The sequence below is a fragment of the Bombyx mandarina genome, chromosome 09 (assembly GCF_030267445.1).
Source record: "Bombyx mandarina strain Sakado chromosome 09, ASM3026744v2".
In the NCBI taxonomy this organism is placed as follows: Eukaryota; Metazoa; Arthropoda; class Insecta; order Lepidoptera; family Bombycidae; genus Bombyx; species Bombyx mandarina.
This window is the reverse complement of record NC_143216.1, coordinates 246,025-272,418: the sequence shown is the minus strand read 5'-3', so window position 1 is coordinate 272,418 and position 26,394 is coordinate 246,025. Positions and strand designations below refer to the sequence as shown.

The 26,394-nt window shown below is 41.6% G+C and overlaps 3 protein-coding genes across 3 annotated transcripts; all 3 read right to left on the bottom strand.

Moving 5' to 3' along the window:
* Window positions 1-1,509: 1,509 nt before the first annotated feature.
* On the bottom strand, window positions 1,510-17,006 carry LOC114253274 (uncharacterized). Its single transcript, XM_089729618.1, has 16 exons — window positions 16,874-17,006; window positions 15,893-16,026; window positions 15,291-15,415; window positions 13,371-13,528; window positions 11,418-11,584; window positions 10,754-10,856; window positions 9,984-10,205; window positions 9,397-9,600; window positions 8,516-8,702; window positions 8,307-8,449; window positions 7,675-7,797; window positions 6,792-6,996; window positions 6,081-6,247; window positions 5,518-5,613; window positions 4,326-4,454; window positions 1,510-2,459 (listed from the first exon to the last, which is right to left on the bottom strand). Exons 1-16 carry the CDS (start codon window positions 16,946-16,948, stop codon window positions 2,310-2,312), a joined length of 2,388 nt encoding a protein of 795 aa, XP_089585744.1. The 5' UTR covers window positions 16,949-17,006; the 3' UTR covers window positions 1,510-2,309.
* fh (frataxin) lies at window positions 16,975-18,476 on the bottom strand. The gene is made up of 2 exons (XM_028188082.2): window positions 18,112-18,476; window positions 16,975-17,364 (listed from the first exon to the last, which is right to left on the bottom strand). Exons 1-2 carry the CDS (start codon window positions 18,391-18,393, stop codon window positions 17,116-17,118), a joined length of 531 nt encoding a protein of 176 aa, XP_028043883.2. The 5' UTR covers window positions 18,394-18,476; the 3' UTR covers window positions 16,975-17,115.
* A 2,086-nt stretch (window positions 18,477-20,562) lies between these two features.
* LOC114253414 (putative carbonic anhydrase 3) lies at window positions 20,563-25,994 on the bottom strand. Its single transcript, XM_028188288.2, has 6 exons — window positions 25,970-25,994; window positions 25,141-25,356; window positions 23,094-23,254; window positions 22,011-22,097; window positions 21,182-21,409; window positions 20,563-20,826 (listed from the first exon to the last, which is right to left on the bottom strand). Exons 1-6 carry the CDS (start codon window positions 25,992-25,994, stop codon window positions 20,563-20,565), a joined length of 981 nt encoding a protein of 326 aa, XP_028044089.2.
* Window positions 25,995-26,394: the final 400 nt, after the last annotated feature.

Here is a 26,394-nt window from a genome sequence, read left to right as displayed (position 1 = left end):
TTTGCCGTCGAAGTTTATAGTTATTGTATTATAAAAACAGAAAGTCTGCAGTTTTGGTTCATGAACATAATTTGGTTCTGTCACGCGCATGCGCGACCGAAGAAATCTAGGAGGCCATTATCCCGGTGCCATTAACCAAAAATCATTGTACATTTTTACATGAAATAAAGATTTTATTATTTTATTTACAGCCGCTTTTATTTAAGCGTCCATTTTAGGTGACCCTGATGTGATTTGAAATAATTAATAAGCATTATTAATAACAATATTCGCTTAACTATTCCATTTTAGTCGTATATTTAGCACCGTTATTACTAGTTTTAAGATACTCCTGTAAAAAAACTCTTCACGAGACAGGCAGTGCCTAGTGTGGAGATTTTTTAGCAAACTGTTATGTGTAAATGTTTTCAAGGTTAATAAATAAATAATAATAATTATTATTATTATTATAAACTCATGTCACAAGGTGATTAGCAGCATTGATCTTGTTGATATTTATGGGCATCAGAAATTATATAGAACAGACAAGGCTGTATGGGCTTATATCCCCTTGCCTTTCCTAATAAGGAAAAATTGTACAAAAAAAATTTTTTTATGGGCTCTATAACAACTTAACACCAGGTTTTTATAGCTTAGATGGGTGGAATAGCTCACGGCTCACCTGGTGTTAAGTGATTACCGGAGCCCATAAACATCTGCAACCCACCTTGAGACATGAGTTGTAAGGTCTCCGTTTTTATAGTAGAATCGCCGCGCCCATCTATAGTGCAGACGGCTCCTACATCCTGCTTTAAATGAAGTCCCCCGTGGCATCTCAGCACGGACATGTCCTTGTGCGCTCGAGGTAGGCAGGGCTTGTCGTTGTCTTCGACATGGCCAGTGACCGCTTTGTTTCAATAATATCCTTAGTAGCTCTTCACGAGGTATTATTAATCAACTATCCGATGATTTGCACGCGAAGTAAATTGTCGCTTCGTAACCAGGTGACCCTCTACAAAACTTGTACACGCCCGGTCATGACCAGTGCAAGTGTAGTGTTCGCTCACGCGGCCCGCACTCATTTGAAAACCCTTCAAGTCATTCAATCTCGGTTTTGCAGCATAGCCATTGGCGCACCGTAGTTAATGAGGAACATTACTTTGGGAAGGCGTCACTACACGAAGATCCTCATGTCGTGGCCTCCGGAAATTACATACCCGTCGACGTCGCCCTAAACACGTCATTATGGATCCTCCCGATCCATTAACGGTGCTTTTAGGTACCACAAGCACCGGTCACCGTCCTTGTCGAATCCGTCACTCGCGACGAAGGGCTCGACGAGTGAATTAACCTATAGACACAGCCCACTTAGTTTCTCGCCGGATCTTCTCAGTGGGTCGCGTTTCCGATCCAGTGGTAGCGTCCTCAGGTTAGAGCCCTGAGAGTTCACCTACACGTTATGGTTACGCTAATAGTCTCTTAAGACTATCGGTTAGGTAGGATTTTTTTATGAATCAATGAAAAACGGCATTGCCACTGGCTTCACAGTTCATTTATTTTTACTAAATTCACTATAGCGCTATTAACATCAGTTTGTTTATACGCTGCAAGTGATTAAGCTAATAACCCTAAGCAAAGATCAGGGCGGCAGGGACTAGTGAAGGCTCTCGGGTCCGTGGGACTAGATTGTACAGAAGATGAAGTCGTTATTTTGATTTTGTTTAAATTTTAGTAATTGATACGACGATGGAGTACCTCCGCCCTGCAGGAACTGTAAATGGCATGACGGTGAAATTTAAGCTATTTTATATATCAATATTACTATCAAGTAATCTGCTTGTCTACTGGTACCTACCGATTAGATTTATTAGGTTGAGCGAGGAGCCCGTCCGTACAGTAATTATTATTATTATTATTAATACTTTATTTCAGTTTTTTTTTTAATGATCGAGTCTTATTTATTGGTTTGATTCAGTAAAATATAATTTATGAGGGGTGTTTAGTGCGGTCATAATTATTATAAATCGAATAAGTTTTGAATGCATTCATAAAAATAAAAATGCTAAAAAAGCTAATTTTTTCTCTCTGGACACTAATATAAATAAACATGTAATTTTTTATTCCAAAACTAAAGTTGAGAATTAAATTTAATAAGCCACTTTTGTAACGACTGCTGGTGCGGGACAGCAGCGCGTCTCTTCTTCATAGTGTTACGACAGTACTGTACGTTATGATATTATTTAACCCTCTGCGAAGAAAGTTTTGAGAGAGTCAATGTTAGAGCGCAACTGTTCCTCCCTGCGCAGCGCGGTGCCGGTACAGCTTCGAGACTACCAGGTCCCTCCAGCGGCGCGGCACAGCTCGCGCAGGCGCCGCGCGTCCGCCCGCCTGCAGACGTGCGCGCGCGCCCCCGCTGCGCCCCCCGCCCCCGCCGCCGACACCAGCTCGCTCCACGGGAGTGGCCATTCGTCTCTGAGATACTGGAAGTAGATAAACGGTTTTTAGGCCCAGCACACACCTACACATTATTTCGACGTTGGTACTCTTTGTTTGGCCCTCGACAAACTGCCCAGACAACAATACGGTTTGGAACAGTATAAATAATGTCTAATAAGGTTGACCACTACACGTGAAGCGTTTAAGACGAAGGTTCGAGAACTGTTTCTCAGAGAGTTAGCAGAGTCATCTAATTGATAATATTTGTTTATATATGTTTTTATATATATATATTTGTGATATGTATATGTATATATTTATGTACCTAGTCAGGTCATAAATTCTGTCACATGTTTACTGTAAAATAATTGAAACAAGTTTATTCATTATGTAACCATTCATATACCAAAATGAACTTAACAAAACATAGATTCTTATGACACTAAAGTTTATTCAAAATGACCTCCGTGATTTTGAATACAGGCCTTCAATCTGCGCGGCCAGTCGTCTATCGCAGCACGAACGAGGTCCATGTCAATATCGGTGGCTGCCTTAATCAAGGATGTCTTGAGTGACTCCAAATTGGGATGAGGCTTTGAGCACGCCTTTTCCTTCAAGTGTTGCCGTATTTTGTAATCTAACGGATTCAAATCTGGACTGGAGGAGGGCCAGTCTTCGTGCCGGATGAAGTCGATTTCACGCGCCGCCAGCCAGTCTTGTGTGCTCTTCGCTCTATGAGCTGGCGCCGAATCTTGTTGGAATACCCAGTGCCTGTTATTGAACATGGTATGAGAAACAGGTTCCACGAGGTTCGTCAGGACTGTATTTTGATACACAACTGCATTCGTTTTTACACCTTTCTCACAAAAATGTACCTCTGTTAAGCCCCAATAAGAAACTCCCAACCATACCATGAGCGAGGATGGAAAATGACCTCGTTGGACACGCGGAATAGGGTTGCTCGCTTCTTCACTACTGTGTGCGTACACCTTATCATTTTGTTTGTTGTAGCTCTCTTCTACGTTAAAAATTTTTTCATCCGAAAAAAGAATTTCCCGATATTTTTTTCCCGCGTACCGCTTCAACAAAGCGCGGCATCTCTTCAGTCTCAGGTCCATTAGACGAGCATTCAAACGATGTCCTGTTTTTCTTCGATATGCCCGAAGCCCTAAGTCTTCATTTAACACCCTTTTCACCGTGGTTCTGCTTAACCCCATCTGAAGGGCCAACAGTTTCTGCTTACGTTTGGGATTTCTTTGAATTCGCGCCTTCACAGCTTTTATCACTGCTGGAGTCCTAACAGACCGAGGGCGACCACTTCTTGACCTGTCATCTACACTAGAGTCTTCATTGTATCGTTTGATGGTACGATAAACGAATCTTTTGGTTATATTCAAATTTTTCAGTATGTTAAAAATTAGAATTGGCGCGTAACCGCAACGATGCAACGCAATAACTGCAACACGGTCTTCTTTAAGCGTAACTCCATATTTAAAAATGAGTAAAATTCTAAAAGTATACATTTTTATTTTCATGAACAATTCGAAATTCGAATTCAATAAACTTTTTTGTGGCCAGCATTCTAAAAGAAAAGTTTTTACTGTGTGACAATACTTATGACCTGACTAGGTATATGTATTTATTTAAGTACGAGTATTTGTATCTATAAATATTATGTATGTTATATATACACATATGTTTCAGCAATATCACCTTCACACTACACCTACCAAGATTCATTTCTGCACTCCCCTAAGATAGACTGTTAGAGAATGCCTATGGCATTAAGTCCACCTTTATACTTTCTAGTATATGAATCTATAAATAAATAAATGAAAACAGTCGAAACTTAATGGGTAACGAGGTTGGGGAGATACGACAGCACGCAGCGAGGCGCCGGGTACACTCACCTGGTCGAAGGGCTGGTGCCCTATGTGGAACATGGTGTGCAGCAGCGGCGCGCGGGGGCCGGGCGGGGGCGGCGCGCCCAGCTGCCCGTACACCCAGCGCGCGTGCAGCCGCAGGTGCTCGTACACAACCTGCAGCACCACCACGCGCCTCTGTACTGAACTCACTTGACGTGCCGACAGATTGCAATTCAAAGATTTCATTTGACAGAAATATTTTTTGCAGTCCTGTCACAAAAGGACCCTTATACTTCTCTCGACCGTCAAAATAGTTTCAATTGATCAGTACTCGCTACCAATACGACGCTCGCTCACGCCGGCAGATCAGTAGTTTGAATACATCGAAGGCCACGTCTCAATTGCAGAGCGGTTGTCCCCCCGGTCCCACCGCACGCACTGCTCCGCGGCACAAACACGCATTGGAGTCGCATTAGTACGTATTCCGCTACCAGGCGTATCCCTGACGCCCAGCGCGTCTCGGGCTACCACCACCCGTTGGGACCAAGTACTGTGTCTATAGTCCTTATAGTGCACCCCGCCCTTTAAAATCGGTGAGAACGTAAAAAAAAAAAATTTTTTTTCCTACTTAAGCTGATAGCCTTGAGAGGCTATTTCAGCGTAACCTTAACTAGTAGGTGAGCTCACGGGGCTCAAGCAGGAGTGATGCTAACACTGACTCTAGCAAGAGCAGTGCTTTGCAGAATCTACCACCGAATCGGAAAAGCGACCCACTAAGAAGATCCGGCGAGAAATTCAGTGGGCTCTGTCTGTGGGTTAATTCGCTCGTCGAAGCCTGCGTCGCAAGCGACGGGTTCGACGAGGACGGTGACCGGTGCTTGTGGTGGTACCTACAAGCACCGTTAATGGATCGGGAGGATCCGTAATGACGTGTTTTGGGCGACGTCGACTGTTTACCGTTCGGTCTACAGGATCGGGTATGTAAAACAATATACTGATAACAAATAAATGAAACCAAGTCACACTAGAATTACCTGTAATGTTATAAGTTGAAGCTTGAATAAGAATTATATGTGGATGGACTGTGTGACAGAGAGTACGAGACAGCAGGATGGGAGCGCAGAGATGACGTATGAGAAGTCGGAATGAAAAACGCGGTCAAGAGGAAGAGGAAAGCGAATGGGGAGGGGGCAAGGCGGAGGGAAGTTATAGGGTCAAGCTAAAAGGGGATAGGAACCCGCAGACTGTCCCGGCCCGGCGCCGTCATGAGCAGCCGGTCCGTGAGCGCCGCCGCGTCGCCCCCGCGCTCCGCCCCCGCGCCCGCCACGTCCCCCTGCGCGTACGCATACGGATACTGATGGGCGGGACTACTTCAAATAATGTTTGGATTCAGGTTTTTATATTATTAATGAATTATAATTTGTGATAAATACCTACCTACATAGAACTTGAAAATTAGAAAATATTGTTTCAGAGGTCCTATCACCCACCAGTTATCACGCAAATTATAATTTGCGTAGTTGTGAGTCCAGACGGATAGGTACCACCGCCCTGTCTATTTTCTGCCGTGAAGCAGTAATGCGTTTCGGTTTGAAGGGTGGGGCAGTCGTTGAAACTATACTTGAGACCTTAGAACTTATATCTCAAGGTGGGTGGACTCCAGTAACTACTTAACACCAGGTGGGTAGGTGTGAGCTCGTCCACCCATCTAAGCAATAAAAAAGAGAGTAGAAAGACAGAGGAGGCTCGTCCTACATGCCCTCCGCGCGGGAATTGATAATTCAAATTAATAGAACTAACCTGTAACTTCAGTTGAGCGAACTCAGGGAAATCCTGTAGACCGTGTTGTTGGGACAGACGTTGCGGTCGCCGAGACTTGCTGAGCAGGCGCTGCAGCTGCGGCTCCAGCGGCCCGCGGTCCGCACCGCACAGCGCCTCGCACACGCAGCGCGCGCCCTCCGCGCTCTCTGCGGACCACCACACTGAGCTAACCCGTCCACGCGTGGACCTCAACAACCAATCGCACGGGGAAAGAAAATAAACTACATAGATAAACAGCTAATTGTATTGGTATAATTTTGTGGGTAGGATTAAACGACGAAAGGGAAGATCTTCCACCGAGCGGGTGATATTGCTCGGTAGACCGACGGTCCGAATGTTGTTGTTCGGAACTTGTATATATGCAAGCTTGTCTTGAAAATGTCGTAAGCGAGATTCAAGCATCTGTCAAATATCTTGCGTTGTATTATGGCTACCCGCAGAATGGAAAGCAGTCGACGTCGCCCCAAGCACGTCATTTCGGATCCTCCCGATCCAATAACGGTGCTTCTAGGTACCTCAAGCACCGGTCACCGTTCTCGTCGAACCCGTCGCTTGCGACGAAGGGCTCGACGAGTAAATTAACTCACAGACACAGCTCACCGAGTTTCTCGCCGAATCTTCGTCTCGAAACGTGAAAAGTTACGAAGTGTCAAAAGGGACTTCGTAATTGGAATAGAGTATATACTATACCTTTTTTCCCTTTTTCCTCTTCTTTCTTAGCCCAGTTCTGTATTTCTTCGTAAGCGATCATGATCAGAACCTGCAGCAGCACCGAGTCCCCGAGCGGCGCCACGTGCGCGGGCAGCGCCGCCTGCAGCGCCTCGCACGCCAGCTGCAGCGGCGCCCCAGTGCTGTCCACGGACCGCTCCACGTACGTCAGGCAGAGCGACACCGTCTGCACAACGACACACAAGCGGACGTTCAATGTTGTGTCTAATAACTTCAATGTCTGCCATAAACCAATAATTAGCCTGTTTTATTCGACGTTACGGTACCTTCGGAAGGCGGCAATAAACACAAAATATAAGCAGACCGAGTCGAGTTTCGGAAGCGGATAGCACCGCCGGGACACCGCGCGTGGAATGGTAACTAAGAACTAATCGCAGAATTATTGTGATATCTCAAAAATTTATTATAGTTTTCCTAATTACGGTTATTTTTCATTTTTGTTGTTGGCCTCTAGTCTTTTGAATGCCTTCTAAAGCCATTTTTACCTTAAAAACTCTGTAATCGGGAAACAAGAACGAATTGTTTTTTAATAATGTGGCAGGTAGCCATCATACAACGCTAGATAATTGACAGATGCCTGAATCTCGCTTACGACATTTTCAAGATAAAGCGCATATATACAAGTTCCGAACAACAACATTCGGAGCGTCGGTCTACCGAGCAAACATCACCCGCTCGGTGGAAGATCTTCCCTTTGTCGTATACCTGCAACTGGTGACCCCGACGTGATTTGAACACGCAACCTTCTGATCAAAAATTGATCTGCTCAAAAAAGTATTCTTACTCGAAAATATTAAATTACTATTAAAAGACATACAAAGTTACATATTTAATCACAAGTTACCTGGAAGAGTGAGGCGCGGGAGGCGAGGGCGCGGGCGAGCAGCGGCCCCGCCCCCCGCACCACCGCGCCCCCCGCCGCCCCCGCCACCGCGCTCAGCCACGCCGCGCGACGCTCGCTCCAGATCTATACACGAGGATCATTGTGTTCAGACCAAAACGCGTTACTGCTTCACGGCATAAACAAGCGGGGCGGTGGTACCCAGCCGAGCGGACTCACGAGTTGCCTTACTACCGGTAAGAGAAGCGAGGCATGCCGCCCCGAGCACATGGCTTGGTGAGGAACTTGTTAAGCAGATGAGGAACCGCGTGCACCGGTACAACGAAACTTAGCGGCCGCCGCGTCCCCGGACAGACGGGGTGCGATGCAAGATGGCGCATCGGCACGGAAAGTTGCGGCAGATCGTGGCAGATTACGAACATTATTATTACGATTTCCCCGATGTCATTTGAAGCTAGTTCCACCAAAATTTTTAGTTGATATTCTTTTGGTCTGTGAGTCTAGGGCCGATGTTTGTAAAAAACAATCTCAATAAAACAACACGTATTTTTATGTTCACAAATTGCATAAGTAAAAACTGAGTGCTAGTGGTGCCACGGGGGCACTCAGATAAACGCGAGTGAGAGATCGCCCACCTGTCTGCGGTCCAGGCCGGCGGCCCAGTCCCGGCCGGACATCTCGAGGCCGTAGCACAGCGTGGACTTTATCTCCGCCTTGCTGCCCACGCTGACGAGGATGTAGGTGAGCGCGCCGGCCGCACGCGCGTACTCCTCGCCGCCTGGAAGCGAGGGGGAGGGGTACACGCAAGGCGGGGGGGCGCGCGGCGGGGGGCGGGGGTACGTACCGTCGCTGTCCCCTTTAAACCTGCAGTACCCGTCGGCAGTGCAGAGGAAGCCGTCGCAGCTCTGCGGGCCGGCGCCGGTCGCGTACCACTGCGCCCGCACCGACCACTTGCTGTTGTCCGGGCTCATGTTTCGCAGAGCTCTGACCAGCAGCATGCGGGCCAGTAAGCAATCTCGCATTGTCAACACCTGGAATTAACACTTATAAGTTCTTCTCAGTGGAGAACTGATGAATTGATTGAACTGAGAAGGTATCAGCGTGCAGCCAGCGTGCTAATACCTCACTTCTATTTAACCCTTTAACTGATGTGTAGATCACCGGTGCCCTACACGGCGCACTGAAGTAATTATGTCGATTTCCGTTACTATAGCGCCCAAGGTTTGCCTAACTTTCCCTTCTTTTGTTGGTTAATGTATGTTTTAGTCTTATGTATCTTCGAAACAGATTCATTTTCAGTATCGTTTGAGTTCGTCTTTCCTCAGAGTCTACTAGATATTCCGGCGCCTGTGTAAGAGAAGTTCAAAGAGGGATATCGACATAGTTACTTCAGTGCGCCGCGTAGGGCACCGGTGACCTACAAGGTAGTCAAAGGGTTAACTATGCTTATCAGTTCATTGCTGTCACGAAACATCCAGGTACACATCGACGTTACAAAGTATATATTTAAATAGTAATATTTCCTTAATGGTGCTCTTAGCAACACTTACGGTCAGACGAAACCCAATCTCATACCTTTTACTATCGTTGACCGACATCCGGTACAAGCCGGTACACGATGTCCGCTTGCTTTAATTAACTGCTTTGAAATTAACTTTACTTTAATTCAAACAGAACGAAAATGTGTCTTCTTTTTGTAACAAAATACTGAAAATCTAAGTTGACCTTAACGATCAGCGCCCAGGAAGGTTGCGGCTGAGCCAACAGCACCATCAGCTCTAAAGCCAACGCCGTTCTACTGGGCAACTCCGCGCCTCGGGCCGCCCCTCCGTCGTTGACGCGGTCGAAGAGCTGAGGACTCACGAAGGTGTACCAGGGCTGCGGGCCGTCCTGTGCTGGGATCTGCGTTTGATCTTCGTTTGTCAAGGCCTGGAATCATTTGTTAGCCATTACAATACTAGCTGCTCTAAACTAAGCAAAGCAAAGATGCCTTGAAACATCAGGACGACTTCAAACTCAATGAATGTGTTCAGGGTCCAGACGTTTATCACCTAGGGACGACAAGATGGAGTCACCGGGCGGCAACTGTGACACCGACCCGGGCTTGGGACAGGTATCACGGCAGAAGTAGAATGTAGGAAACGCAGAACGGCTTCGAAAGCAAGAGTAATTAGGGGAGCCAGGATAGTAAATATTATTTAATTTACAGTCGGGCTGACAATTACCGTGGCACACTGTTTAAGTAAAACAATTTCGAACCTTTGTGTACTGAATAACGGAAGCTTCTTAACGTGTGACAATCAAAAATACACCTGGTGTATAAAATGTAATGGGGCTCCTCTATACACGAAGCATTTGAAGAGCTCGTTGCACTTGGCGTGCACGTCGCGCACGTACCGCGCCCCGCCCCCCGCCCCCGCCCCCGCCAGCTCGCGCCCGCCCCCGCACACGGCCGGCAGCAGCTGCGCCACGCACAGCAGCGTGTTCAATATGTCGTTGAGGAGCAGTGGAGTTGTCGATGTACTCGTGTTGGTCTGCGAGAGTCCAGAGATGAATCATCGGTGTAATATACTACGAGCACTGTCCTCTATGTGCATGGTCTCTTCAGAGGACTGGTTACGAATATCTGGAGAAGCGAACATAGTCCAGCTTGTACTGTACTTGTACTTGTACTGGGCAGTAACAATAGAGCCAAGTACCAAGTACTTTATGCTAGGAGTGGTGGAACTGTAGAAATATTAGTATAGTTCTACAGTTCCACCACCCTAATAAAAGTACTTTTTTAGTGCCATTACCGTAGTCCGAATTTTGTAATTCATAAATGTTGTATGGTTATACGTTCCTGACTATCATTAAAGACATTGCTGTTTCCAAACCAATACTATTCAGACTAAGCTTGTATTAAGCTGTGTGTTCACGGGAGCTCACGATTTTTAGTCAATTAGAAAGTTGAATTGAAGTTGCTCAGATACAGCTGGCGCTGACGCCGCCCGCGGTGGTTACATATTTACTTAGATATAGTAAGCTACATTGTAATCCTCAAAACGAATACTATTTTTTTAAATATTTTAACAGTAATTACCTGGCAATACCGAACAGTTAGTATTGTAAGAGTTTCATTAAGCATTCCCGCGAATATCCTTTGCGCGACGCGAGGAGGCACCGTGTCCCACAGGTCCTGTCGACTTCCTGGCAACAATGAACGTGTGTTCGTATCTCCAAATAGTAGTATTTGTGTATTTACTATTTAACTTTAATTTTCAAGTGTCATTAAAAGGCCACTATAATTCATTAAGATTGGAAAATAATCTGAAAAACTTCACTCGACGCCACTCAAAACAGATCATATAACCTACAATTCGCTCTTATTTATTTAATTACAAAATTCTAGACGGTTGAAGCCAATAATATAAATAAGTTATGAATGTTTTTTATTTATTTTTATTGCTTAGACGGGTGGACGAGCTCACGGCCCACCTGATTTTAGTGGTTACCGAAGCCCATAGACATCTACAACGTAAATGCCACCACCAACCTTGAGATATGAGTTCTAAGGTCTCAGTTTTTACAGTACAACGGCTGCCCCACCCTTCAAACCGAAACGCATTACTGCTTCACGGCAGAAATAGGCAGGATGGTAGATCCGTGCGGACTTACAAGACGTCCTTCCACCAGTATGACACACTAAACAATCTTCATTTATAATCACAGCATGCTCTACCCCAGTACTACGAGTAATGTGCAACTCGCCATTCATGTAGAGCCACCAGCCCTGCACGGAGGGCGCGCCGCCCCCCACGCCCCCGCGCCCCCCCGCGTCCTGCAGCACGTACAGGGACAGCACCCTGCAGTGCAGGTCCAGCACGCGCTCTGCGACCGCCTCGGACATGGCCACGTAGCGCTTGTAGCACGCCTGGGAACATCACCATACTTCCAACTACTTTACTGGTAGTAGGACCTCTTGTGAGTCCGCACGGGTAGGTACCACCACCCCGCCTATTTCTGCCGTGGAGCAGTAATGCGTTTCGGTTTAAAGGGCGGGGTAGCCGTTGTAACTATACCGAGAACTTAGAACTTATATCTCAGGGTGGGTGGCGCATTTACGTTGTAGATGTCTATGGGCTCCAGTAACCACTTAACACCAGGTGGGCCGTGAGGTCGTCCAACCACCTAAGCAATAAAAAAAATGTATACTAAACAAATCGTCAGATAATCGATTCGTTTGTACCAGCACCACTCACGTGACGCGTCGAAAGATAACGTACTGTCGTGCTGCAATACAATTAGTAATTTAGAAGTGGTATGTATGCAGCTTGGATGTGCCCTCGGCATTGCTGAAGTCCTTGGGTGACGATAAACACTCACCGTCAGGTGGGCCGTATACTCATCTGCCTACAAGGCCAATAAAAAAAAAGATTGTGTGGTTTTATGAGACCACGGTAAAAGTGAAACTTTTCTTCACATTATAGACATTTAACAAAAAAAATTTGAAGTAATATTCCATTAAGGGTATAAAAATCGCTTTATCAATCTTAATTTTATGCTTGGAAAATTGGAATGATAATGGGAAAGGATAAAAGTAGACTAAGTCTCCAACTATTTTTTTTATTGAACCCGCCGCCATATTGACCTTGGCTGCTCTGACGAGTGCCTTTCACTTTATCCCTACTCCGCGGCCGACCGTCACGCGACATGCAACACACAGACGAAAAAGTTTGAAACGATGTAATAAAAGTTTCACTTTAAAAGCTATCAGAGAACAAATCACTGATGAGTCACACGTGTGATGTGATGATAACCGGATATAACCGTAATTTCAAGAACTGCAACCCAAGCCCTCTTGCACGCCCTCTTGCACGGTCAATGTCTCAATTATATTGAATCATGTTTGCCAAATCACGTCACAATGTGAACGCGAACAAAATTTTAAAATACACAACCAATAAATGAACACGTGTACACCAGCCGAGACCACGTAGCTACCTAGGCGGCACTGAAAATTTCGGGAATTAACGAAGTGACACAGCATTACTATTTAAAAATATATTTATTGCTTTTCGAAGTATTCTCCGCGAAATTTGACACATTTTTCCATACGATGGAACCAATCATTGAAGCAACCATTCCATTCGGAAGTTGGGGTCTCCAAAATGGCCGTTTTGTACGCACAGCATCAACGTTTTCTTGGGTGACTGCAGTTTTTGGACGACCTTGACGGGGATCATCACTGAGCTTGACACGTCCACGTTGAAACTCAGCAAACCAGCGATAAATTGTGGTTTTGGATGGGACTTCATCATCAAATGCAGAAATCATCCGGTCAACACACTGTTTTTGTGTTAAACCACTTCGAAAGTCATAATAAATCATCGCTCTTGAATTTTCTCGAGTCAATTCCATTTTCTCAACGACTAAACAAGTTTGACAAAACCTCGTGACAAGACCGAGAATCTTTTTTTAAATAAATAAATGGTATTCGATTTTTAAAACCAAGGAGTTTTCAATTAAAAAGATTTTAATATGACAGGAACAGTGGAAATATTCCATTCCCGATACTTTTAGTGCAGCCCTCGTACACAGTAAAGTATTTGAAACGTTGAAATGAATAATGTAGAAATAATAAACGCGAGATTAGTCAGTTAAAGTACTTTTGGTGTCCGAAGCGCGAAAACCGAAGAGAATACTGTAACTTAACATACTTGCAATATAGAGAATCTTTCAGCGTTGCCAGAGTCTTCCACGTGCTGTAAGTAGCAATACAGACTGTTTTTAAGCAGTGCTGCAGCTCCCAGGGTGGCGGTTAGCACCGGGAGGTCGGCGTGATCCAGTGCCTCTTGCACCAACATGTGGAGATGCTCTAGAGGCGGAAAACGTACACAGATTAATAATAATAATATGAAATTATAAATTTTACCCTTTATGGTTTGAGAAATAGATTTTTGAACGAGCCAAGTAAATTGTTTTTTTATAACTTAGATGTGTGGACGAGCTCACAGCCCACCTGGTGTTAAGTGGTTACTGGAGCCCATAGACATCCACAACGTAAATGCGCCACCCACCTTGAGATATAAGTTCAAAGGTCTTAAGTAGTTACAACGGCTGCTGCACCCTTCAAACCGAAACGCATTACTGCTTCACGGCAGAGATAGGCAGGGTGGTGGTACCCACCCGCGCGGGCTCACAAGAGGTCCTACCACCAGTAAAATGTAGCTACCGATACAAAAGTGGAAGATTAGTTATAACTCCAAGCAATAATTTGGTATTTGTTATTAGTGGTGAATTAAATACAAAGGGTTTTTAGTATTTTTTTTCGTATACATATTCAATACGTAATCAACAATCGCTTCCGTTTTAACATTGCTAATGTCCACGGGCTCACAGTTCATGTTATTGTAAGTGCTTACCAAAGCCTAGACTGTCACTGTAGCCAAATGTCTTAAACGGGAATGTATTACTAATTTGCGGCAAAAAAAGGTGTTTTTTTATTGCCCTTGTTGGCAGTCGAGCACACGGCCCACCTGTTGGTGAGTGGTTACCGTCGCTCATAGTCTTCAGCAATGCCAGGGACAGAGCCAAGCTGCTGCCTACCGTTAAGTACTCTCCACAAGCCTCGTTTGGAGAAAGACATGTCGTAGCGCTCGGGAAACACCGTGGAGCGGAGCTCATTCCAAAGCCGGATGGTACGTGGCAAAAAATATCTCTGGAAATGCACTGTGGATGACCGCAGTGGCTACAGGTAGTATGGATGAACTCTGCTCCGGTGGCGGGCGGTGTGATGGTAAAAACGAGACGATGGAATCATTCAAACAATTCCTCAGAGCATATGTATTGTTTTATTACATTTGAAGTCAAACGACCCACCCGATGGTGAGTGGTCCCGCTTACAGAGGACAGTAAGGCCAGGGACGCAACCAAACGGCTGCCTACACCAGAGTGGGTTCAAAATATGATTAACAGTAAATACGCAATTTAAAATCTGCAGAATTCTAGGGATGTTGAAAAAGTGTGAAAGGTCTTCTAACAAAAACTTTTTCCCTAGAGGTCCGATATATTTGAAGTTTCATGTATTCTAATGCATAATTATTACATACGTAACATGACATATATTTACAACCATCATCGTTGGCGACCTGCTGCCAAAGTACTCGTCTTATTTATTTCAACGACATGCGATGAAGCGGCTGGCACACTGCGTGCGGACGTGTGCACGATTCCAAATAGAACTTTCCAGACAAAGCATTAATACAACATTAAGCTTGCTCGTAAAACTCAGAGCCGCGACTAGCTTTTTGTAACGCCATTTTATTATCGTACCGCTGTTATAGGTCATAAAATATGAACATACTTAAATCATCCGGTGCGTATAATGGGCGCTTAAAGATAAGTATCCAAATAAATGTGGGCGCTATTCTCTTATGGAATAAAAACAGATACCTACTCTAAGGCTTTGGTAACTTTTAGTATTTAGTATGCACGTAACCTAATTTGATACGTAACATCAAAGTCCGCTTTATTAAAACTTTTTTTTACACCTTCAAGATCAATTTGCAAATTGAGAGAAAACTGTTTCGAAGTGTTCAATGTAATTTCTGTTCTCATTTCCCGACCCGGGCCGTTACCTAACAGCGCGTCACTCGACTTGACGGTCAACTGTACGAATTTATCCGGATCAGAAGTCTTCGCCACTCCTCCTTCTAGTTTCTCTTCTTCTTCTTCGGTGTTCACGAACATTCCAGAACCTTGTCTGAAGACACATTAGAACTATCATTAATAGCTGTCTACTGATAAGAGCACTTAAAGCTCAATAGTTCTTTCTGAAAAGGAGTCTATCCTAAATACTAATGAAAGCTGCATCACATTTCGTTATTTCAAAAAATAATTATTAAGGTATCCACAGACAAGACCTTCCAATAATCATAAGAATTTAATTCCTATTTTGCAACTTTCTATAGAAGTGAACGAGTTCACAGCTTATCCGGTGTTAAGTAGTTTCCGGATCTCAGAAACGTGAATGCCACCAATCTTTAGATATGAGGTCAAAATACACAATAAACTTGCCATTGTTTGTAATCTGTTCCAAGTCTTGTAAGTGGGACGCATGGCTGAGCGGGGACTATGGTACCTAGCTATAAAGGCTCAGCAACGCTCAGTTTAACTATAATTTAACCCTATACCACTATAGAAACCATTTCTAAATAAATAGTTGAAAAGATACAATTACTTGAAAGCAATCGAAAATTCCTCTTCAAGCCATAGCACTATTTTGACAGCAGCGAAAGAAGCGTTTCTAGGGAAATCGAGTCTACCACCGACTACACTGCGGCAGATTGTCTCCGATAAAACTGTTTGGTTTTTCTGAAAACACCCAAATAAATAAAATATCGGCACCTGAAGTTTAAGGATTAATTGCATTTATCCTACTTGCTATTGCAAAACACGGTTTCTCAGTTTTTAAACAAAAATTTTAGTATCATGCTTTTATTAATTTAACAAAATTTTATCCTAATATGTATAACTATATATGTATATGTTGACAAATAATTAACTTGTTAAACAAAGACATGTTTACTTCTCCTTTTTAATTATATATAAATTATTTTAAGATATCATAATTAAATTCTGATTTTTTTCCAAATTTAATACTTATTTATAAGCAGAGCTTGATATATATATATATGATATAGCTTGACTAACATTAACCTAAATAAATTTTGAACCAATTTTGAAATCAGATAAAAAGTTGTCAAGCTAAGCCTGTTGATGAGTCGACTATTATCAAAGCCGGCAATGTGACTTTTGGACAATTATTGGTAAATCAGAAAAACGAATTATTGACTTTGTATTCCATTAGCAGTCACAAAACTCTTCTGAACGACATCTTAGATAAATAATAAGTTATGTATTAACCTTTATTTAATGCAGGTTTTGAACCGTATTCTTTGAAGGAGACGATTATATTCAAATCAATCTGTATTGACATATCAATACCATTTTTTTGTTCAAATGCACAGATTGCCACCTTTGATAATAGACGACTTTGATGTAGTCATTAATTTAGTATTTTATATGTATTATATATAAATAAGACATTTACCCATTTAAGTAGTATTTAGTACATAACAATTGAGTTAGCTTTTTATTATGAAACTTTCAATCATTTTATGTTATTATTAATGTGAATAAAAACTCTGGATAAACAAACCTGATAATACTCCAAATCTCTTTGCAACAAAATTGGGATCCTATCAATAATATTTCCATCCTCAATAACTTCCATTATCAAATAAAATAAAAAATCAATAATAAAAAAAACAACTGTATATTTAAAATAAAATAAAAACTGAAATGAAACCAAATCTAAGGAGATTGCCTCAGTTACTGTTTGAAACTAAAGCAAAGCTTATGCTGAAGTACCACACACTATGTTCTTATTTCTTATGAACTTTAAACTAAGCTGTGTGAGCACTTCGATAAATCAACTTTATTTTTAACTATCACTGATATTTCTTGTTGCAGGAGTTTGTGGAGTGTGACTCCATCGTGTTTGTAGATCCAGTAGCCTCCTCCCTCGAGAACTAAGTCATAGCGCTTTGGTCCAGACGTGGGGGAGCTCAACCAAATCTGTTTATTTGGTATCTGCCGGTTTATCACATATGTCCCGTGCTTTCCTAATGATATGGTTAATACACCATCCTGAAACATGGATTATTTTATTTCTAAGAAAGAATTAAGAGGCAGAAATGTTTAGGGCTTTTATATTATCATTACTCATTATCATTATCAGTCTGGGATTGCCCAGACTGTACTGTACTGTTTTAAAGACAAATCTTTAAAACTGTCACATCTCGCACTTCTGGCATTGCTGACTTCCATGAGCGATGGTAACTACTCACCATCAGGTGGGCCACATGCCTATCTGCATACAAAAAAAAAATCTATGTCTCAAATGCTATCAGAATTGTTACTGTTCTACTCTTATAACCAGATAAGATGACCATAAAAAATATACACAGACTTTATCAGTTTTTAATATTTAATATTAATTAAACTATTTTAACAGTATAGTATTGTATTTATTTAGTTTATTTTACTTTACTCTTTATGTTTCAAATACTTTAATCTTTGTGCGCACAGAAAATTACATGTAATAAGAAAATAAGGTTACTCTTTTAAATTATTGACTGTTAATATGGTGTAGTAACATTACGCTTTGAAAAGAATATTTTAAGTTACAACTGGAATTTAGGAAGAGCATACTTTAAATATTAAATTTTATGTTAACTTAAGCATTTGTTTCATTCAATCCCACCTTTTATTATTGGATTAAGTTTCTCTCACAACTAAAGTTTTTGCAAAAGGTTTTATAATGTCCACTTTAAAGAAATTATTAAGTAAGAAGTGGTTAAGTATGTAGTTACCCACATTGAAAATTTAACTTACGCTGTATGTTACGTCAGCTCCTTTCAAATTCGGTGCATCTTCGATTAACTGCTCAAAAAAATCACACAGCGACTCTAAGGTCTCGTTGCAAGCCTCTTCAAATACTAGAGGTTCCTCTTCATTGCGGATATTATCAGATAATCTTCGGTTATTAAAACCACAACTAACATTCAGTCTGCAGTCTTTTAGTATACTACTGCTTTTTCGTATCGCGATAGGGGCGAGACTATTGATCTGCGGCCGCACCAGCCACCGGCGGGTACGTATTATATTCCTAATCATTTCGTTAAATTCTACTCCGTAATATTATTTTGATTCGCATTCTTCAGGAGGTTAAGGTTTGTTGACATAATATTGTCAATGTGACGTCTCGTTTGTCATTGTCAGCCTTGACTTTTTGTATCATTCGCAAAGGGAAACTTCTAATAGTATACTCAATTTAACTATTCAAAATCGTTGCCTTTTAGTAATTATTTTGATCGATATGATTTTGCATTTCAAAAAAGACGATAAAATATTGCAATGGTTGAAATTTTAGGCAAATCTTTGTTCTGCTCTTAATACACATTAAGACATATATATTTAGGGTATTTCGAACAATCAAAAGACACTAATATGCATGAAAATTATTCCATAATTCTTGTAAAGTCAGTAACCTATAAAAACAAACAAAAGCGTCATTATCTTTTGATTTATTGCCTTTGCATGTTTAGATGAACATGCTGATACAGCACCTAATTTATTTCATTCTAAAGAGTGTGTATCAAAAGTATATGTAATATGTATGTGTGATTAAAATTATAAATATACAGTCAAAATCCGTTATAACGACCTCGAAGGGACTGCTCATATTCAGTCGTAAAAACCGATAGTCGTAACAACCGGTGATGTTTAATGTGTATCGTGCAAGTACAAACAAATCGGTAGGGAATTATTGGAAAAATATATTTATACCTATATAATACCTACGCGATTTTTTCTTCAATATTAATTTGTTTTATTTTTCTTTGCGACATTTTGAAAGTTTCACGAATAACTCCACAAAGTTTAGGTGCGTCTTGTGTATAGATAAGTAACAAACTAACTGAAGAGATATGAAGAAGCGGGCTTTGACTACCGCATGCACGTGTTTTGTTTCTAAGAATTAGAAAAGACCCTACACTAAACTAAATCCTATTGTTTTCTTTCCTGATTTTAAAAGCCATTGAAGTCAAATGTGGATACCTATTCAAATTGTTTACAATACAGCTTAGCCGGTCGCTCTAACAGATCTAATTCTCCGAAATATTAGTTAAATGTGGTCGTTTTATGAGGTATGTCGCTATTACCAATGTCGTAGAAAGCAATATTTTTAATAAGGCGGTCATATGGCATTCAGCTGGGACCTTTGTTCTTGGTTATTATAACCGGCACGTTGTATTAAACGTGCAGTGCGTGCGTGCAGTAAACGGTTTTGACTGTAGTTTTCTTTATTCTTTATGATTAGATGATTGAACGAGCTCACTGCCTAGCTTGTGATAAATAGCCTAAGAGTCCATATGGACTCGACTTTTCGGGTAGGGTGCCAAACCTCATACGAGGTGTCTGCCCCTAGGGGATGCGTGGGGCATGTGGGATTTCACGGTCTGCAAATTTTAGGAGTAGACCATGGGACCAAGGATATTTATGAGGCCGTATCCACCAAACGGCCTCCCTGGAACTCTCTCACCCGACGTCCGATCTATATAGGGGTTCAAAACTCGGACAGAGTAGAAGGGGTAGAGATGATAGTCGACGACACTATGTCTCCGTTCCGGTGCGGCAGTCATTCAGGCCACATCAGGGGTTGACGCTGGTGTCCCGACATACCCCGCTGAACCAGAATGTTACAGCATGCACTACCGTCAGATTTGGCGAATGTAGTATGCCACCGGACGACACTTCTGCAATAATTATTTAAATTAAAATATATTTTGTGGACTTTGAGTTGTTAGATAATCGAATTACGCAACCAAAATATAACTTCCTATTTTAGAAAAAAATATTTATCGCTATGATGAGTGGACGAGCTCACGGTTCACCTGGTGTTAAGTGTTTACCGGGGCTCATAGACACTTACAACGTAAATGCCGTGACCCACCTCGAGACATGAGATTGTCTCCGTTTTTACAGGGCACTGGCTGCCCCACCCTTCAAACCGAAACGCAGTTTGCTGCACGACAGAAACAGGCAGGGTAGTGGTACCCGTGTTTACTCACAACTACTCACGCTACTTTGCCCTGTCACCAGTACCTTAACGTATTTGCGTTATTACCTTTAGCGTCTCCGATTATAGCTGCCATTTTCCTTTATTTCGTATGTAATTGCGCGCCCGACATCCAGTTCTTGTTTTTTTGTCGTCTTCATAGGTACAAAAGAAACATATACATATGGCTTAGATTATGTTGCAATACAAGTACATAGCGCCAGCAACTACAGCTTTTCTTCACATTCTTCAGATTCTTCTGGTAGCATATAGGCATTTTGTGGTGGAAGCAAACTTAAATTGTTTTCATAGGCAGGTGAAAGAGCTGATATTGAAGGTTCAGGTACCCTCGGTAGCGGCAGTAGAGTATTGTACAAGCTCCAGTGTGAATTCACAAAAAAAACGTGTCTGTTTTCGTTTTGTTGGAGTGGCCTGAAATTACGGAGATTAGGTTCGTCCCACGGGTCCCAGAGCTGACGGAATTCGTTCATCTGTAAATAAAATATTTCAAATGAGGATTTAAAGAAACCTTACCAATACTTGAGAATACTATGTTGTCTCTTAAATTAAAACAAGTTTGTCTGATTAAAAACTCGAAATAAAAGATATTACTTAATAAATTAAATTAACATTTTTTAACTAATCACCAAAAAATGACAGAAAATACGCCTCAATGTCAGTATTGATTTAATACACCTTTGCCATTGAGTATTACTTATTGTGAGTAAAAAACCTATGACAACCACAAAAAATAAATAGCTTTCATGCGTGAGATTGTCCTTTGTTCATGTTAAAAATGTCTGCGAACAAGATTAATAATAGTATGTTATATCAGGGTACTATTACCTGATCAAACGAAGCAAACAAGCAAGCCCTCGGCACCAGCCAGCGGACCACAAAGCTGTCCCCCTTGACAGTTCTCAGCTCGCCCCAATACAAAAAGTAATCTTCGTAAAACATTGGCAGTAGGTGTGACAGTGGCTCCGGACCTATGCGGGTACTCGTCTTAGCTTCCTGAATCCTTGAGAAACCTTCAACTACCCAGCTTAAATGTTTGTCAGGATTCACTCCGTACTGAAATTTGTGGTATAGCAAGAATATTTACCCAAGGCATTATGGGTGGCAGGTCCAGTTCCGTAGGGTAGAAACACAGGTGGACGGACGTGCTCACGGCTTATCTTGTCTTGCAAGGGTTACAGACATTACTTGACTTCCAGCAACCGTGGGTCATGAAGTCAAAAAAAAATTTTAAGGCTAGAATACGAAGACGTGGTACTAAGCTCTGGGAAGGCATTGTTATTGAGGACACAACTAAGAGGATGCTGTCTGGCCTTTATATTTTAGCTGCCAAATGAAATGGAAACGGCAATACGCATGGCCTCCTTTGTCTGTGCTGGTACCACCTATTACATTTTGCTTTGGGTTACATTTTATGACTGACCACTCAGATAATATCAAATATCCTTGCGATCTTGGAATAGTCGAAATAAGCTTTTTCTTTCAATACTAATGCCCTGAGGAAAACTGCTGAGTCCGAGCATCACCTCTAAGTGAGTGAACAGATTGAAAGTCAATCAGACCAAATGAGCATATAATTTGTACAACCAGCATCCTATTTTTTATGAATTGAGGAGATAGTACGGCCATTCGACCTAGTAGATAGATACTAACCAACCTTTATCAAATAGCATATCATTACAACTCCGTCGGGGTGACGCAGAGCTTCCTCCTGCGTCATGTACTCAGATCGGAAGAACGTTACCTGTTCGTTTAATAAATTATTCTTTTAGAACTAAAACAGAAATCGAATGAGTAAAATTTATGTGAGATAATTATAATAATAGTCATTCAGTACAGCTCAGTTCACCAAACCAGTCTAATGGTATCGTGTTGATTTACGACCATCACAAAAAGCAATTATTATTACTAGCTAGGTACTTGATGATACATAATAATATGTTAGAAGTTTGACTAGTTAGAAAACAAAGGGTGCATGTACTTATATACGCGCGTAAGAAGTTATACTTTATTTATATATATATATTTTTAACTATTAAATAATTAATAATAAATATGAAACGTTAATAATTTAATAATATTTAGTATGAATTCTATTAAATAATAATTTTATCATTTATATTACTAAAAATGAATGCTAATAACACTTTTTTTACGAGTGTACATGCGCGAAAGTTCACCTGCGGCTATATTCAGACTCGCCAAGTTACGTTGGTCGTATTGTAATGAGCGATTTAGTGGGCAACTTCATTCTGTTAATTTTGTGTCACCGTGCGCGCGCATCGTAAAATTTCACTCTCATCAATTTTTCATAACGCGCCTAAAGAAGTATAACTTCAAAATATTTCTTTCCAAATACTAGTTATAGGACCTCTTGCGAGTCCGCACGGGTAGGTACCACTACCCTGCCTATTTCTGCCGTGAAGCAGTAATCCGTTTCGGTTTGAAGGGTGGGGCAGCCGTTGTAACTATACTGAGACCTTAGAACTTACATCTCAAGCTGGGTGGCGCATTTACGTTATAGATGTCAATGGGCTCCAGTAACCATTTAACACCAGATGGGCCGTGAGCTAGTCCACACAACTAAGCAATAAATAAAAACTCAAATGTGCACTGATGTTTACTTTGTTGTCAGCGGATGTTGCTGCTGAAATTGTGTGTTTCAAATTTATATTTTTTGTTTAACTACTAATACGTCTGTTTTATTTCATACTTATGTGCGTCCTAAAGAATGATTCACCTGCATTTCACCAGGATACCTTCTATCGTCGACTGTGTGGTCACAGCCCTCCATCATGTCAGCTCCCCAGTGGAAATGAATTTGCGAAAAGATGTGCTTGTCTTGGAACGGTCCACCTTCTAAGTACGGTCGCTCTGCTTTCCATTTCGCTCCAATGAGGACTGCGAATTTATATATTATTTTGTGTGTTTGGCAGGGCAAATTTTAGACTTCTATTTTTGGGTTCTTCAAGAGAACAGTATAAAGCAAAGAGAGAATATAAGCAATCCGGCGTAGGCGAATTGCCAGCCACTTGAGCTTAACGCGAAACTCTGAGACGTGATCATATTTTCGTAAGCCAAATATAAATCTAATATTAATAAATAAACTGCTTAATGAACTAAGGAGATCTGCGAAAGCTTAATAATTGAGTTGGTAAAGTTGGTTGGTTTTATATTATTAATAGATCATTAAAGTTTTGGTGTTTCTCTGCTGAATATTCAGGATATGGTACCATTTTGAACCTTTTCTACAATGATTAAGTGAGTTTTATTCGGCTGTTTTGTGACTCCCAATCGAAGGAACTCATCTTGTGATGCGCTTGCTCATAGCTTTGCAGGCATGTTAATTGAGTTTAAAGTAATATTTTTATTAGCTAAATTATATAATAGCTTTATAGGATCTTATGACCAAGCTGTATCTAATCAGCATAGTGACATCAGAACAACTTGTTAATACACTTTTTTATAGCTTAAATGGGTGAACAAGCTCACGGCTCATCTGGTGTTAAGTGGTTACCGGAGCCCAGACATCTGCTACTTAAATGTCGCCACTCACCTTAAAATATGAGTTCTAAGATCTCAGTGCAGTACAACGACTGCCCCACCCTTCAAACCGAAACGCATTGATGCTTCACGGCAGAAATAGGCAGGGTGGTGGTACCTACCCGTGTGGACTCACAAAAGTCCTACCACCAGTAATTACGAAAATTATATTGTCTCGGATTTAATTTCTATTACGCGCTGCTATTCCTTCACCGTGGACCTCAGTCGTGAACATTTGTTGCGTACGTATTTCGTTAGAAAAATTGGTACCCGCCTGCGGGATTCGAACACCGGTGCACCGCTAGATACGTATACACCGGACGTCTTATCCTTTAGACCACGACGACTCAATGATAAATGAAACTTTTTTTTGCTAAAACCATTATTTACTGAAGATGCATCATTTTACAAGTGGGAACGAGAAGGGGACCGAGAGAGGACAGACAGACCGTGTGTACACGTTTGAAGTTATGGCAATAATTGTAGCTGCGTTGTGTGTTTATGATGTTGTTTTTGTGCTTACTTTAGGACTACGTTGGCCGACAAGCAAGCCATATTAAATTCCTCGACACTATAAACATCTAAATATTACAAGCAAGTTTCCAACCGTAATTATTGCGAGCGCTCGTTTGCATGCGAAGCGCTCGGGGCACGAGCTGAACAATTTTGTATTGCGCAAATGTCGTACATGAGCAAACAAGCTTTCATAAGTAAAACAAACGCCACACACGAACGCCAGAAAATTAATTACTTAGCGCCGCTCAAGCTCAACCTTGTCGCGGTTGTGCTGATTCTGCTCTTAACAGGAATTTTGTACCAATTCTAACGCTTTACTTGATTTACTTTTAAATAAGTAGGAATAAGTTTTTTCTGGGCAAGCCAAGCGGGAAGGAACCGAATATACTCCACGAAAATGTGAGTGGGCCACCCAAGGGGGTAAAGAGAGGGTGGGATCATTCCCTCCAAAGGTGTGGGGGGAATAACAGCTCGTCCCACGAGGGCACTCATTATGAGCGCTCCCATACCACTCCGGTTGGACTAAACATCACTCCATAGCGGGGGTCCAGAAGCTCCCTCCGTAACGCTGTACCATCAAGTGGTCTTGCGTGCAAGGGAGCTATGTTGTGGAGGTGCTTATGGGTCCAGCGTCGGCTCGCCCATACATAGCAAGAGCTAGCCTCTGATATTTACTGATATGATATTACTTTATATAAAAGGTTTACTTTAAAAAATGAAATAAGTACCTGTATATCCAGTGTTTGAAAGCTTAACCTTATGAGGGAAAACATCAAAGTTGTACCATTTTAATTCAGGGCATGTATATGGTATGGAGCCAGTTATAGAAACATTGATGGGGGTTGGGAGGTGACCTTCGAAGTCACTCCAGTAGTATATCCATTGTAACGTGCCATAGAGAGGGACTTTTTCTGCTTCTTCGTTTGGTGTTTCTTTCACCTCATCTAAAAGTAGCATCTTCAGTTAATATTTTGTGAATTCGATAAAAAGTCGTTTCGTTTATAGTGGGCCGCACTGTACACATGTGCACGTTTTCATTGCCTTTACGATCATTATACAAGGTAGAGAGAGGTGCTTTATTACGAAATCAAATTAATACGTTCCTTTGATATTGAATATCGATGTCGTTATCGTCTTACTTCGTGAATGTGTTAATAAATCAAAAAGTTTACATTATTACGAGTATTCAAACAGGCGTCTACGGGCGCTTTCAAATCGTTATGCCTTTATTACAGAACTTATGCACAAAATTTACAAAATATTAAACTTGGGCGAATATACTTAGTATATCTATCGGTACAGTACCGTGAGGCGGGAAAAGTCTATTTTCACACAACGATACAATAATGTTATGGAACTTCGCGAACACATATTTATCTATTTCAGATTTATACAGAAAACGTGTGCGGTCGGTCGTCTGTTGCCGAGAAAGCTCGTTCGTGGATGAGGAGTACGAAGACGACGAAGCCTAACACCAGGTGCTATTTTATAAATGTAAACATATCATCATATCATTTGAAGGAATTTGAAGGAATGGATAATTCAAACGTTGTTTACCCGTTTTCGGTTCTGTGATTTTCATTTTATTACTTTAAGCGTTAACACTAAAATTTAGATTTTCGAAAAATAAACAGATATTACTTTTATAGGATTTTTTTTTATATTGTCCTCATAATGTCAAAATGAAAACAATAAACCACATAGATTATGTAACGTCATAGTTTCTGGACGAAAGATACGAAATGTACATCGTCGATGTCTGATATATGTATGTATATAAAATGTTCGTTTGCGCGTTTGGAAGACGTGGCCTGTACGAGTTCCGGTCCTGTACACGTCGCATGTTCTTCGAGCGAGCAGCGTGGCGCGGCCTGTGCCGATGCTAGTTGATCTTGATACTCCAAGAGGATGCCGAGAGCACGCAAGATACTCTTCCGCTTGATATAGAACAGTATCTTATGATTTCAGTTACATTAGTATCG